General features: G+C 39.0%; 1 protein-coding gene across 1 annotated transcript in view; it reads right to left on the bottom strand.

The window, feature by feature from the left end:
• SUCLG1 (succinate-CoA ligase GDP/ADP-forming subunit alpha) overlaps nucleotides 1–16375 on the bottom strand; it is a 32147-nt gene that overhangs the window by 3398 nt on the left and 12374 nt on the right. The window contains exons 3-7 of the mRNA XM_025453760.3: nucleotides 12857–12973; nucleotides 9534–9746; nucleotides 9319–9376; nucleotides 4699–4782; nucleotides 2922–3073 (exon numbers count right to left, since the gene is read on the bottom strand). Of these exons, the coding sequence (XP_025309545.1) occupies nucleotides 2922–3073; nucleotides 4699–4782; nucleotides 9319–9376; nucleotides 9534–9746; nucleotides 12857–12973 (624 nt within the window). The remainder of the gene's footprint in view (nucleotides 1–2921; nucleotides 3074–4698; nucleotides 4783–9318; nucleotides 9377–9533; nucleotides 9747–12856; nucleotides 12974–16375) is intronic.

Here is a 16375-nt window from a genome sequence, read left to right as displayed (position 1 = left end):
GGGTCAGTTACAATGTTGGAATCTAGAACCATAGCAATGAACTTTCTGTCCTCTGCTACTTTAAAATCCATTGAATGGATCTTTTACCTATAATGATTTTATAACATTCATTGGCTGAATGAAAAATATGTTTACTGAATTATGTACATCTTCCAAATGTTGATACGTTTCTTTATTCAACATCAATAAATCAGTCACTGTTACCAGATTTAATCAAAGTCTTTAGTAGGAGGAAGTCCAGTTCACAGTGGCAGAAACAACTTTTCCAAAATATGAATATTCACGTGAAAGCTCAAATCTTATCACTGTCAAATACTATAAGTTGTTTTCCTTGATATGGGAGGTTCACTTTGTTCATTTTTGATAAAATGTCTACGACATACCCAAGTCTGAACAGTCTGTCTGCCAGTTGTTCTTGAGGGTTTTTTCATGGTAAGAAAAGCAGCTAGTTCAGCTCACAACTCAATTGAGAAGGTGCTTTACTTCCCACTTCATCACAAAATACTGACTCATGGGTCAGGATTTAATAAAATTAATAATTTTTACTGCTTCATCAAGGACATTCTTTAAGTGAAATCGGTTTCATTTTGTTTTTCTAACTATGAACATGTGACAGTGAATGATTACTAGAAAGCTGCTTCCACTGCCCAGATTTGTGCTATGGTGCCAGCAGCCAGGTTCTGCATGGTCTGATGCGGCCTACTCCAGCCTCATCTCCCACCATTCCTCCCTGCTCTTTGTCTCCCAGTAATTCCAGGCTGCTCTGCCTCTGTTCCTCTGTAGGGAATGTTCTCCACCCTCGCTGGACAGCTGACAAATTTCTACTTAACTTCTGAGACCTGACTCAAGCCTCCTCTTTCCCCATAAGCCTTTCTGACTCTTCCTCCCACAGTCTCCACAAACATGGTTGATCATCCTCCATTCAGTGACCCTGCTGTGCCCTTGACAAGTTTCTACTATTACACTAAGTATAGTGGCTGTAACTTATTTCCCATGTGTTCCCCTCCTAAACTAAGAATCTCTGAATTCAGAAACTATGTTCACATTTATTTCTGTATGCCCAGCACCTACCATGGTGCAGAATTAAAAAGAAAAGACTCTACAAGTCACTTCTTCATTTACTTATGGGCTCTACACAGTTATGAGCATCTTTTATTTAAGTGGCACTAATTTCTACGTGATCCTTCTGTCTCCATACTTACAGAAAAAGAATGCTGCACTAGAAGGAAACAAGATTTTGATGAACCTAGAATGTCAGACAAGTTTATATTGTCCTATTAACAAAGAAGAGTCACTTACAATTTTTTAAGCAGAGAAAAATACAACTAAAGAGACTACAAGGAAGTATGGTCTGAAAACAAGATGCAGAAATGATGAGAAACGTGAAAGCCCCAAAACAGACCAGTTAGGATATCAGCATAGTTTGAGCAGAGGCCCAGGGCTGGTAACCCTTTTCCTGAATCCCTGCAATCAGCCTCTTGACCCCTCCATGACATAGTGGAGACGTCAGGCAGACGTGGGGGATGAATCCCACCTTTAGTTCATTTGCTATATACCTGCCACTGGCAAGTTTTTAATGTCCCTGTGCCAGTTTCCTTATTCATAAAAGGACAAAAACCTTTCTCAAAGGGTCAAGATTAAACAACACCAGTTTTACAAATAAGTATTGTCACTATAATAATGACAATAATAAAAACAGTAATGGTGGCAGTAGAGAACATTACTGAGTGTTCAGTACTCTGTTCAGTACTCTGTGCCAGGTACTGTGCTAAGTGTCTTATGTCATCTGTTCAACCTAGAATCCTACATACAGTAGGTCCTTAATAAAAATTCATCCCATAAGAACTAACCAGGAATAGAAAAACATGTGCCAAATGAAATAAAACGTATATACTTAGCTTTTCCCACCAAAATCTAAGCTAGTCAAGGGATCCAGAGTTGGGTCTAAATACATTTTAAAATTCACTTGAACATAGCATAATGTCACAGTAACCCAAATCTTTCCTAAAAAGAAGTCAGTCTTTACTTGAATTTCAAAGTTTACAACTTTTCTGAATTCAAGTTACCTCAAACTCTTAACGATATGCTTCATTCTTTTCTTATCCACCACCTATTGGTGCCTGATATGCTGGGGGATGGGGCACTCCCTGCTGCCCCTGATATAGACTAGAGGGAGAGTCGGATAGTAAGCAGTCTTTGCAGAAGGAATAAGCAAAGGCAAGTGAGAATGAAAACATCGGGCCAGTCAGATGGGACATGGATCTGAAGAAGAGAGTTAGACAGGTGTGTAGGGACTGGAAGACCATGGTAAGTCCACACTTTGTCTTCCATTTAATGGGAGACTGTCAGGGTTTAAAACCAGAGGGTATGCAACGCCAATGTCTGTATTGCAGAAGGGCAGGTGATCTGGGTGGTTGTGAGCAGGATGGCCAGAGACAGAAGGGAGACGATGGTGCCTGAGGAACAGTAGAGACAATCAGGAAGAAACTACTGATATGGTCCAGGTGGAGAGGATGGCAGCTGGAACCAGAGCAAAGGGACTAATTACAGCTGATGCACTGAATCTCAACATACTACTAGGGACAGATCTTGGTAACTGAGTGCAAACAGGTGATGAGAGAGAAGTAAAAGATGCTTCTGAGGTTTCTGCCTTTGGAACTGCACGAAGTATGTTCATATACAAGAATCATTCACACTTAAGGAATAGGCCACAGAGACTAACTCTGGGGAAAAATTAAGATGAGAAGAAGGAGAAAAACCAAGAGGACGGAGAGGATGAAGAAAGAATGGAGACTGCTGGTAGCCTCTGCAGAAGCACTGTCAGGAGAGTAAGAATCAACAGCAGCACAGCAGTGACTAGCTCAGGAAGTGCCTACTGTGTGTGAAGAGCTGTATTTTTCCAAACCCAGACCCAAACTTACTGAATTATGTTGCTTCAAGAATTCTGCAGCATTTTCTTCTGCATTACCACCAATTTCACCAATCAGTATGATGCCTTCTGTGGCTGGATCATTCAGAAAGATTTCAAGGCAGTCAATAAAATCTGTGCCATTAAAAGGATCACCTCCAATGCCTGAAAAATTCAAAGTATAGCAACACCAGCTGAAAATTTAAGGATGAACCATGAAAATAAGAGATGCTATTTCAATTATTGTTCTAATTTTGCCTCTCCCGTCACCAATGTTTTAAAATGCAGTCACTCTGGTATTTAACATTTAAAAAAATCACAAATCGCTACATTTATTTGTTTCTAATATTACGTGAATGATAAATGGTGGTTGATTTCGGATATTCACAAAGACATTTTTGTTTTAGCTCTTTTATAGAGCTTCTTTCCTCCCATGAAATTATTCCCAAACAACTCTTTTAAAATGGGTGTTTTTTAAAAAGGTGTGTTTGTGATGCAAGCAAGCAAGACTATCTCTTCTCTGATTAAACATTTTACAAATGTCTTTGCACAAAGTAACTAATAGATGAGGCACACTGCTGAGAAACCACACACAAGTTTTAAGAGACAAGTCCCAGTGAGGGACAGAGAGTGCACTGATCCCTTTTACCTTAGATACAGGGTGAGTGATGACTACGAACACAAACATTTAAGGACAAGTACTTGGACAGGATTAAAGGAAATGCTCCCAACAGACTGGCTGCCACTTTTTATTTTTTATTTATAATGTATATAAACTCACTGATGGCAGGATTGATTTCCTACTTTTCAATGCATCTCTGAAGAATGAAGTTGAAGAAGAGAAGCAGCATTTATGAGTACTGTGTGTCAAATACTGCGTCCTAGCCGCACGTTAGACCTGCCATTTCCTCTTTCTTATAGCCTCTCTGTGAAATGGGCATTAGTATTAGTAATTTACAAATTAAAGACAGAAGTTGGAGAATGAATTTTGCAATTCTGTTTCAAACCTTTTCTTATTCTCCACCACACTAAGTTACTTTGTGACTAAGACTGTGCTTTGTACATAGAGAAGCTCAATCACTATTTCCAATATTGACTTTATGGATCTTAATTCTAATTAAAATACTCCAGGTTTTTATTTCAGAATTTATTGTGAAAAGCTATTTTTGAAAGGCTTTTAAAAGGTATTCTAAAACTTTGAAGAAATGCTTATAAAAATGAGAAATCTGTCTTTTAGCAACAAATACTAAAATTATTTTAAAATGTAAAATCTTTTTACTTTTAAAAGTCGTAGGCAGTATAATATGGCAACAAAAGAAGTTTTGGGGAACTCAATCATCCTCGATATAGATTTTCTCACCAATAAAGCTATAATAGCACCACTTTTCAGCTTAGAGGTGCCTCAGAAGGTAGCCTTAAGAATAAGATAACAAATGGCAAAGAACTCAGTAACTGGGAAGCACTAACAAAATGATAATTGTAGAACCAGAAGTCCTAATGCAAAGAACTGTTTCTTCACAGCAAGTGAAGTAAGTGATGTTTTCCGGCACCAAGGCTGTGCAGGGGCCACATGTCCCACAATGCTTGCTCAACATGAGGGTCAAATCTTGGGCCACGAATCTTTAAAATATACAGTGGGGCTTCACACTGAAGAAAATTAAATTTAAGATCATGACATCTTTTTAATAAAATGGTTATCAAAACCTCTTGGAAATAACCAAAAGTTATTACTATACTCATTCAACAAAGATACTGCATTACAATAAAATGATTCTACCAAAATCACTCACCAACACACAAAGACTGTCCCAACCCAACTTGGGTTGTTTGGTGAACCGCTTCATAAGTCAGGGTGCCGGACCTGGACACAATACCTTAAAGAAAGAGAATTTTAAAATATTAGATTGTGTTCAAAATAAATAGGCTAACACGTTAAAGATACAAGTACTTAAGAAAAATCCATTCTACAATTTGTCATCCAACTCAACAAGTATATGGTTGGTGCATAAATACTTATCTTCTCACTAAGAATTCAGGTGTATGTAACTTCAGATACTCTGCACCAATTGGGCAAATTGAAGGACACGTGTGTATCTTGGTCAATGCTGGACAATAGAACACTGTTCAATTGCTCTCTTAGATTAATTTCACCAGACAGTAACAGCTGGATCACTTGATGAGGACTGCTCCTTCTGCAGGGAACCCTGCACTGACTCCCCAACCCAGCACAGTGCCAGCCTACCTCTCCAGACTTGTCTCCCATTATTTCCCTACTCTACTGAAATCGATTTATTCCCCCACTTAGTCACGTTGCTTCTGCTGCAAACGGGGCCCCCATCTCCTCAAATGCCACTTTCCCTGGAAGTCTTTCCTGATTCCTCCAATAAGTACATTGTTCTCTTACTATCTGGCTCAGTAAGAGACCACCAATGGTATTTAAGATTCTGTGGCAACCATCTTCTTTGCTATACTGTAACCTCCAAGGAGCTTGATAAACAAGACTGCTTCCCTCACTCCTGTGTTCCTAGTATTGAACATGCACAGAAGGAGTTCAATAAATACTTACCTGAATGTCTCAAAACTGAAAACCTTTCAATAGAGTACAAACATCCTCTTAAGGAAAATCTAATTCCAATAGTTTTAAGACCATTCAATCCCTGGACCCTAACCTACGACAAATGACAATCATTACCACCAATCCCCATCTGTCTCTTTCTTCAATTTTCCCTATTCTCTGAGCTTTCTTTCCATCTACCTGCTGTCTCCCTAATACAGTCCTTCCTCTGCGGGACCCTTCATAACTGAGAAGGTTGGGTAGGTAATACCTACCTACCTATGTACTCAGTACATTTAGCTTTGTTTAAATAAAGTATAGTTGGCAATTTCTTTAGTTGTATATCTTGTGTACAATTGTCTAGTCTCCTTTCCACTCTTTCTACTTGATTCTTGTGGTATGATTATGTCTAAGTGTCCACTCAATATCTTACATTACTGAGAAAAACAACTATTTTATTTATTCTAGTCTTGTGATGGATCAGTATAATAACCAGTGAATATTAACACCAGGATGTTATCATTCTTTTAAGAAGCTTTCATCTGATCATATAAATGATATGTAAATTACATAAATGCAAACTGCACACAATGAAGGTAATGAAAGCCATGTTTTTAGGGTAGATTATTCCTGTCATTCTTAAAAGTATATGTAGTAAAAGAGCTATCACTTAAAAGTACCTATCACAAGAACACTTCTGTTTCTGAAAGGCAGAAGTACTTTCTTCCTCTATTCTTCTTATTAAATACAACTAAAAACCCTGGGCATTATAAATAAAATAAATCCAAGGAATCTCTAAGAGATGAAGAAGGCAAGGTAGTTAAGGACCTCAAAACTCAAGGAAAGCTACACTGCTGAGCTCCCTGGGTTTCCTTTGCCTCATGCATCCTAGATACGGATCTAAAGAAGCCAGTATCCCAGAAACACATAAGGATACAGAAAAAAAAAAAAATCCCCCTTTAAAAGCCTGCTTGTTCTAGCAAAAGAGCCAAGGACAGCCCAGAAAAACAGAAAACTTTTGAGATAATAACCACTCCATACCAACCAAACACTACAGAAAATAACTGTGCCTTCACCCTCACTCATATGAGCAAAGGCCAAAAGGGATTCCTAGACTTACACATTTAGGAGGCTGCACTGAGGCACCCCAACATGCCAGCCAAACTGGTGAAAGAGAAGGCCAAGTAGGCAATCAGGACTTTCATCTATGCCAGCTGATATGAGTTCCTCCTCACCCCTACAATGTCGATGGAAGCCATGTCCATGTGGGGAGTCTAGATGTCCATCCTTATCTGGCAGTAATTAGGCACTTCTCCATCTTCTTGTCAGGGTGGTATCAGAGAAGGCCTAGTGGAGAGTCAGGACTTTCACAATTGCCCAGCAATAACAAGGTCACCTCCACTGAACTCAGTGAGGACCAAGGAGGAGAGCAGAACTATCATACCCAGTAAGGAAGAACTCACCCACTCCAGTATCAATGGAACAAATAGGAACTTGGACTTCTATATCCACCCGGCAGTAATGAGGGACCTCCCCCTGATAATCCCTGCTGAAGCAGTGTCTATAGTCAGTCAACAGAAGGTTCAAATAAGACCCAGAGTCCTATAATACACAAATTATCTGGGTTTCAGTAAAAAATCATTCAGAATACCAAGAACCAGGGAGATCTCAAACTGAATGAAAAGAGACAATAAATGCTAACACCAGGGCATCTGGGTGGCTAAGTGGTTGAGTATCTGCCTTTGGCTCAGGTCATGATCCTGTGGTCCTGAGATCAATTCCTGCCTGCATCAGGCTCCCTGTGGGGAGCCTGCTTCTCCCTCTACCTACATCTCTGCCTCTCCCTGTCTCTCATGAATAAGTAAACAAAATCTTAAAAAAAAAAAAAAAATAGATGCTAACACCAAGATGAAGAATTATCTAACAGGAATTCTTAAAAAGGCATGATAAAAATGCTTTAAATAATCACAAACATGCTTGAAACAAATGAGAAAATAAAAAGCCTTATCAAAAAAATAATGAAGTCTCAGCAAAAAAATAGAAGATATAAAGAGAACCCAAATGTAAATTTTAGAAGAGAAAAATAAAACAACCAAACCTGAAAGCTCAGTGGATGAGCTCAGTAGCATAAAGGAGGAGAGAGAGGAAAGAATCAGTGAAATGAAAATAGAACAGTGGAAATTACCCAACCTGAATGAGAGAGCAAAAACAGACCAGGGAAAAAAGTGGACAGATCCTCAGAGACCTATGGTTACTACATGTGAATTTGCAATTGTAAAAACATAAAAAGTTTAATCAAAATAAAAATTTTGAAAGGGATGGAGGGGTCAAGTATGTCACGCGTGGTTGTTTTTTAGGTTTACAGGCACCTTAGAAAGCAGGGCAGTGATCAGAAAAGTGACTTGGCACGGGACACTCCTTACATGCTCACTTCAAGTCTACAGCAGTAGCCATTCACAGCAGACAAGAGTCTACAGAGCACTCAACTATGTACAAGAGCATCAGTGACTACATGGATCAGGCCCCCACTAGACCTGATGGACTATGGAACTTCTTGGAACCCCCTTGGTAGAAGAACTTGGTAAGTACCCTACTGGCAGCAGGGCTAACAGCAATAAGGGATTTTAGTAACAATAAAAAACCATGATCTTTAACCCAGTCTTGTAAAGTACATAACTGACATTCACCCACTATATTGATTATTTTTATCTATTATTAACGGTCATAGTTTATAGATAGAGAAAGTACAGTAACCATCTATCATGGTGCACTAAGAAAGCTTAGTGAGAAGGTGTGAAGAACCTAAAAACAAGCATAACAGGATAAATTTGAAATGTTAATTTGGTTATTTCTTCAAGGAACTAAACAAGTAGCAGTGGAATTTTCACAAAACATTCTAAAAAGTTTGTGATATCCTATAAGGCAAAGTAACGTGAGGATAGGATATAAAAAGACTAACAATAAAAATAATTCAAAGCACATATGTAGCATGTATGCTATATATGTGTTATATAAAACAAAGGACTTATATCCAGAATATTTATGGAATCCCTTGCCATAATCAACAAAAAGACAACCCAATAAAAAAATGTGCAAAACACTTGAACAGATCATTCACAAAAGAAGATATATAAGTAGCCAATAAGTACATGAGATGGTGCTCTACATCATTAGTCATCAGGGAAACTAAAATTAAAACCATGAGACACCATTTCATCCCTAGCAGAAAGGCTAAAATTAAAGACTGAGAAGGCTGTTTGTGAAGATGTGGAAGAACTGAAGCTTTCATACAGTGATGGTGGAAATGTAAAGTGAATAGCCCTTTTGCAGAACTGTTTGGCGATTTCTTAAAAAGTTGAACATACTTCAAAGCTATGACTTAGTGATTCCATTCATAAGTATCTTACCCAAGGGAAATGAAAATGTGTCCACAGAAAGACCTATACACAAATATCACCTTAGCCTTATTCATAATGATTCAAACTGGAAATAACCCAACGTTCATCAATAGGAGAATGGGCAAATTGTGGCAGAATCACACCACAGATTATTACTTAGCAGTAAGATGAAATGAACTATTGATACATGCAAACACATGGAGAATCCCCAGCATGCCGAGCAGGAAAAGAATCTTTCAAAACTCCAAAAAATATCTCCAATGATTCTGCAGAATTATTATGGATTCTTAACCTCATCCAATTCAGGATACAGAACTGATTCACTATAAAATCCCCTGGTAAATTCCACTACAGTTAATTAAAATGAATTAAATTTGCACAGTTACAAATTCTCTTAGTGAATTTTGAGCTTAGGGCAAAGAATTTTTTTGTTTTTAATCTATAGGAAACCTACTCACCAATTCTTCCTTTCTTGTGAATATGGCCAGGCATGATGCCAATTTTGCATTCTCCAGGCTGACGGATAGAAAATTCACAGTTTCAGAAAAAGTGAAAAAAAAACCCGTAACAACCTATAACTAATAGGTCATACACACACAAACACACTTGGATTGATGCAAAGCTAGTTAGCCTTGTGAAAGCCTAAATCTGGCCTATTGTTTTTTACACTTACATTGATGATTCCAGGGCAGTTAGGCCCAATTAGCCTCGTCTTTCCCTGCCGCAGTAGCTTGTGCTTGACCCGTACCATGTCCTGCTGTGGTATACCTTCAGTAATGCACACAACCAAGGGCACTTCTGCCTCAACAGCTTCATTGATGGCAGCAGCAGCAAAAGGAGGAGGAACATAAATGACAGAAGCTGTCGCTCCTGTCTCTTCTTTGGCCTGAAACATTAACCACAAAGCACTTTATTATGGGTTAAGTTATAAACACTAATGAAATGCATTCAATACCATGATTTTAATAATGTGATGGGATCAGGATAGAACACTACGAGGAGACATTGGATGTCTTCATTCTTCCCATTAGCAAGTTCACTGTGCTGTCAGAAAAGAGCAGAACCAAGCAGGGCTCCTCTCTGCCCCACTATGAAATGCCACTCTGAACTGAAAGATTCTATGACACCTCGTTCCCTCAGATGATGGCATGTCAGGAAACCTGAAAGCGCTGTCTGATTTGCATTTGTGTCCTCTCATTCCTATGGCCATGTTTATTTTTGTTGCCTTACAAGACACTGTACCACCTATTCGGGACCAAAGACCTTCTATTTCCCCAGGAGAAAAAGGAGGAGTAAGCCACTGAGCATTGGAACTCAGCTCTCAAACACCTATTCAAAATCTATCATGTCAAAAATGATAGTGTTTTTTATGCTCACAATTTTTAATCTAAATGCACATTAGTTAAAAATAAAAATAAACTAAAATACAAATGCATAAATGGCCATAGAATAAGAATGTGGGTCAAATGCATATTAGGGTCCATTCTACATCACTCCACAAAGCAAAGAACTTAAAATCATCAGTTTGACTGTGGTTCTGTCTGTGGTCTCCACATATTCTCCACATACATCAATACCTTCTACCCACCTCAATGTGTGGTCATGTCTCCCTCTACCCAGCTCTATGTGTGGTCATGTCTTCCTCTACCCACCTCTATGTGTGGTCATGTCTCTTAAAGCTCCTTGAAGACAAAGATTGTTAGTGATCTCTGACTCTCCAAGAGAGGCAGTACCTGTTCTGAGAGGCCCTGCAGGAGGGCTCAAGACAGGTCTTGTTAAGGCCTCACAACAACCCCTGTATGCTTAGTATCCCCATCTACAAATCAAGATGCTGGGGCCAAAAGACAATAAATAACTTACACAAGGTCACATAGCTAGGAAGTGAGTGGCAGAGCCAAGATTCAGATCTAAGTATCTCTGATTCCAAAGTGTCTGTTCTTTTCAGTTACAGCAGGCTGCCTCCCTATAAATGTTAAAATATGACTTAATCAAGATATAAATCAAAACCTTTTGGAAGGCTGTATCATGGGATTTTACAATGGAAAGGAATACTAAGCTACAGAACATACAGGTACAACTAGAAGGGGCAGAAGTAAAAGATAGTGTCTTTCAGAATCATCCCTGAATGACTCCCCACATCCCCAGAGACTGAGGAGCTTTCTCTATGGTATCTCTCATAAAAAGAAGTGTCTTGACACTGACAGAACAACAAAAGTTAAAGGATACTGACAGATCATCAACAATGATGCCAGGGGTTAAAAATAATTTTTTTAAAAACTCTGTTCAAGGTGATAACAGAGAAGGGGATACAAAAAAAAGTAAAAATAAAAACTAGGCTGGAACCAAAAGGAGTCAGATCATAGGCATATACGTATTTTTTTAGAAAATGTATCCTGCAGTTTTCTACCTCTTAAGGCTACACATACTGCCAGAAGCCAAATATGACAACAGGCTCTGTGCTAACAAGTGACACTAGATGAAAGGTATCCATCCTACTCATTCAGAAAGCTCTTTGTAAGTGCTAAACAGGTAAGAAATATAGTATCTGTCAGAGAACTTGCAGAATATTGCAAATGTCATTTCTATTTGTAACATGGTGAATAATAAATGAGTTGCTTAGCAACAAAAACTTTTCTTTAAAAGAAAGCAAAAAAAGCTCATGAAAAAGTCAAATCTACCTAGAAGAGTTATGAAAACAGCTTTTCTCTGTATTTTGAGGTCATGAAGTCAGCCGTAGGAGACTTGAAGGGGTGGGAGGAAATAACCAAAAATTTAAAGCAAAAAGATTTCAAATGATTCCTTTACAGAACCTATGATTTTAACTTTTTTTTTACTCTTTAAAAAAAAAAAAAAAAAAAAAATCCTGTTTTCAAGTTTAAAGTAAAATGAAAATTTCAAATTTGAATATTTTTTCCTATGTTTTACGATCAAGAACAAATTAACTTCAATTTGAAGTTAGTATTCTAAAAAAGAGATTAAGTCTATAAATTTGTACTTTAAAAAAAATGTGATACTTTAAAACATGCCTTAAAACTATGCTTAAGAGAGGGAGGGGTACATCTTTTATCAATACATTCGTCCCAAGTACTAAGTTTATTTCCTAGATTTTTTTTATTATATAGGTAAGATTCTGTACCATAATAGTTTCTTTTATAAAACTATTATTTTTCTATGTATTCATGCAAGAGTAGAACGAGAATACACAAGGAGCTTAAATAAGCTCTCTAGAAAGGCAAAATTTGAGATGTGGAAAGCACTATAAAATTTAACTTTACATATATTTTTATCATCGGAGTTTTTATAATAATCACATATTAATTTTGTAACAGAATTAAAGTTTGGTTCAAAATACTTCAAAAAGTATTAAGAAATCAGCAATTTGGGGAAGAGACTAGGGTTCTATGATTTGTCAGTATGATTTCACAGTCCAGTTTTTTCACACAGAACACCATACTACTTACCCTAAGCCCTGCTAAGTCTGCCACTTCTCAGCTACGAACTATGGGCAGGACCTTTAACCTCTCTGCATATGTAGTACCCCTGTCTTTAGACTGGGGATGGTGATAGCAACTGCACCTCAGAGGGTTATGGGGAGGCTTGAATGAAGCAATGTCTATGAAGCAGCTAGCACAGTGCCTAGCAAAAAGCCCATGCTGTGTGTTGGGGGCTGGAGGCTGACATGTGCACTGCTAACATCCTGGAGGAAGAAAGAGTAAGGAAAGGATAAGAAGCCAAATAGAACCTAAGCTACAGCACTTCTCTTACCAGATGACCTGTGCTTAGAAACAAAAGGACACAGGCATGGGGAAGGCATCCTAAGTCTGTGTGACTAAAATGAACCCAGTGGTTTTACTGTGATTCAAATTTCTTTACATTATGGGATTTTAAAATAGCAAGTGACTCTTCCAAAAGGGGACACAATTAAGATCTCTATCCAAAGTATGCCTGCTCCTTTCCTGCTTTTCTTTACTTAGCAAACTTAGTACCATTAATTACCTCCTTCACAGTATTAAAGACTGGTAAGCCCAGATGTGTTTTGCCTCCTTTCCCTGGAGTGGTTCCTCCAACCAGCTGGGTGCCATAATCCAATGCCTGCTGGCTATGAAACGTGCCCTGAAGGGAAAAAAGCACAAGACTCAGGAGAAAAGACAGGCTGGGAAGCCTTAAAGCCATCTTCAGCAACTTGGAAAAGAAAAACAAATAGGCTATTTTCCAGAAGGTGATATATACACGTATGCAACATTCTTAACAACTTGCTGAAGTCAGCTTTGAACCTTAAAACAATCCTCCGCAAAGCCAAAATAGGAGTTTTGGGTTTTGGGGGGGGGGTTTTGTTGTTGTTGTTGTTTTAAAGATTTTATTTATTCATGAGAGACAGAGAGAGAGAGAGAGAGAGAGAGGCAGAGACATAGGCAGAGGGAGAAGCAGGCTCCATGCTGGGAGCTCGATGTGGGACTTGATCCCAGGACTCCAGGATCACGCCCTGGGCCGAAGGCAGTGGCTAAAAAGCTGAGCCACCCAGGGATCCCCAGAGTTTGGGGGTTTTTTAAAGGAGGATCTTCTTTCATTCCATTTTCATATTTGGCTGATAGGCAGAAACACCCATGTGTTTACTTAAAAAAAAAAACACCTTTTCACTTTTCCTCAACTGCTCATGTCCTCACGTCCCTCCTTTACACAGTTTAAAATGCACAGTCAGTCATTAGACACACAACCTTGGCTCTCTCTCACTTCAACTTACACATCTGGCAAAACCACAGTTTTGGTTAAATCCAGTCTGCTACCTACTCTAAGACTGCAATGTTCAGCCAACCAGAAGCTGGACAGAAAAAAATAGAAGCATGATAACTGGTCTCACTTTAAATTAGTGATCACTAACCTTAGGTAAGCTTTTAATGCTGCCCAGCCAATAAATACCCTGTAATTCCCTACCCATTAACTCTCCCCTCTCAACCTTGGCACTACAGACATCTGGTCACATGGATTCATTGTTATGGGAGGTTATCCCATGCTTTGTACAATGTTTAGCAGCATCCCTGGCCCCTACTCAGTAGGTTTCGGTGCCATGCCCTCCTCTCCACCCCAACCAGCTATGTGACAACCAAAAATGTCTCCACAAATTGAAAGATTATTTTTTGGTAGGCTTCAAGAGCTCTACTTGAATTTGTGCTGTTGATAATCTCATCCCTTTTCATGGTAATAAGTATCATTCATATGGAAACTGCTCCCCCAGACACACACAGACACACACATTCCCAACCCAGACCTTGCCTTGAGCTACAAACTCACACTGTCACTCCACTTGGAGAACTAGTAGGCATCTCATACTTAATGTGCCCAAAGCCAAATTCCTGATCACTCCTCTCCACGCTCTACCCCATCTTGGTTAATGACGATTCCACTCTTAATAGATGTACAGACCAAAAACACTGAAGTCATCCTTGATTCTCTTATATTTCACATCAGATACACTATTGCCCTACCTTCAAAATATAATTAACGATGTCTTGATCCCTTCAACTGCTACCACCTTGGTCTAAGTCATCAACTCTTGACATAATATTGCCCCTGGCTCCCTTTCACTATTCTCAACACAGCAGCCAGAGTAATCCTGTTTAAACATAAGCAAGATTCATATCATTCCTCTGATCAAAACAGGGGTTTCCACTTCGTTCACAGTAAACTCCTCATATTGGTTCATAAAACAATATTCAACCTACGTCCTCACATACAAACCCCTTACCTGCCCAGCCTCATTTACTATTCTCTCATTGCTCATTTCACTCTGTCATGCTGGCCTTGTGTCCTGCACACACAACAGGCACATTCCTGCCTTATGGCCTTACTGTCCCCTTTGCCTTGAATACGCTTCCATTCATATCCACCTGCTCTACTCCCACATCTCCCTTAGATCTTGACTCAGGTCAGGCTTCCCCTGACCACTCGACATAAAATTCCCTTTTCTCCATCCCAAACACCACCACAACTCCATACACAGTCACATTCTTCTATCTCTGGTTTATTTTTTCCACAGCATTTATACTTTCTTGTGCAACACATAATTTACTCACTGATCTTGTTGGTATGTTCCTCTCCCACCACTAAAATGTAAATTCAATGTCTACTCTGTTCACTGAGAAGTGGCACCTAATCCAATGTATGACATACAGTAGGCACTTAATAAGCAGCTGTTGAAACTGAATGGATCTATGTGGTCATTCTACAGGGACCTAAAAATGCTGACCCAACTGTCTAAAGTCAATGATGGAGTTTTTAAAGAACCATAAGCCAATGCTCTCTCTTTAAGCAGTGCTATTCAAAGGGTAGTCTGTAGACTCTTGCTGGTCTGCAGCAAGATAAACACAAAAAGGAAATGAATAAAAATTATTAAAAAAAAAAAACAAAGGAAAGAATAAAGAATGAAAAAGCGAGAAAAGAAAAATTAATTGAAAAACCAAAATAGGGATGCCTGGGTGGCTCAGTGGTTGAGCGTCTGCATTCAGCCCAGGGTGTGATCCTGGAGCCCCGGGATCCAGTCCCACATCGGGCTCCCTGCATGGAGCCTGCTTCTCCCTCTGCCTGTGTCTCTGCTTCTCTCTCACTGTGTTCTCATGAATAAGTAATAAATAGAATCTTTTTTAAAAAAATCTAAACAAACACAGAAGTGCAAAAGTGAGAATTTTTGCAAACTTCTATAGCAATAGGATATCGCTGCAACTTTTATTGTATTTTGCAAAAAATATTTTTTAAAAAATATTTTATTTATTCATGAGAGACACAGAGAGAGAGAGGCAGAGACACAGGCAGAGGGAGAAGCAGGCTCCATGCAGGGAGCCTGACATGGGGCTCCATTCCAGGTCTCCAGGATCACATCCCAGGCCAAAGGCGCTGCTAAACCGCTGAGCCACCCTGGCTGCCCGTACTTTGCAAAAAATATTGATCTGCATTAGATTGAAAATTAAAATTAAACATACCCAACAGACCCAATTAAACAGACCCAACTTGGTCTTTCACTCCAGACACTTGAGAAGCACGGCCCTAGATCACTACTCTGTTTTCAGAATTCATCTGATAGATAAATTCAAATGAACCAACTTTTTAGTCCTAATATAGAGTTAAGGACATTTCAGGTTAGTAAGTTAATTTTCCTTAGTTTTCCCATTATCTCCATCCAGTTAAAACATTTTTTTTTTTTTTATTTTTTTAATTTATTTATGATAGGCACACAGTGAGAGAGAGAGAGGCAGAGACACAGGCAGAGGGAGAAGCAGGCTCCATGCACCGGGAGCCCGATGTGGGATTCGATCCCGGGTCTCCAGGATCGCGCCCTGGGTCAAAGGCAGGCGCCAAACCGCTGCGCCACCCAGGGATCCCTCCATCCAGTTAAGAATAGAAATAGTTTTAGCAGCTCAAAGCCAATACAAGAAATTCCACCCACTGGAAATTGGCATTATTGAAATAGATTCCAAAATATAAATATTCCTCATTCATATGTGAAACAATATATACACTGAA

Source organism: Canis lupus, chromosome 17, assembly GCF_003254725.2.
Source record: "Canis lupus dingo isolate Sandy chromosome 17, ASM325472v2, whole genome shotgun sequence".
NCBI classification, from domain to species: domain Eukaryota; kingdom Metazoa; phylum Chordata; class Mammalia; order Carnivora; family Canidae; genus Canis; species Canis lupus.
The sequence above is the reverse complement of the archived record's forward strand: the minus strand, read 5'-3'. Positions and strand labels throughout refer to the sequence as shown.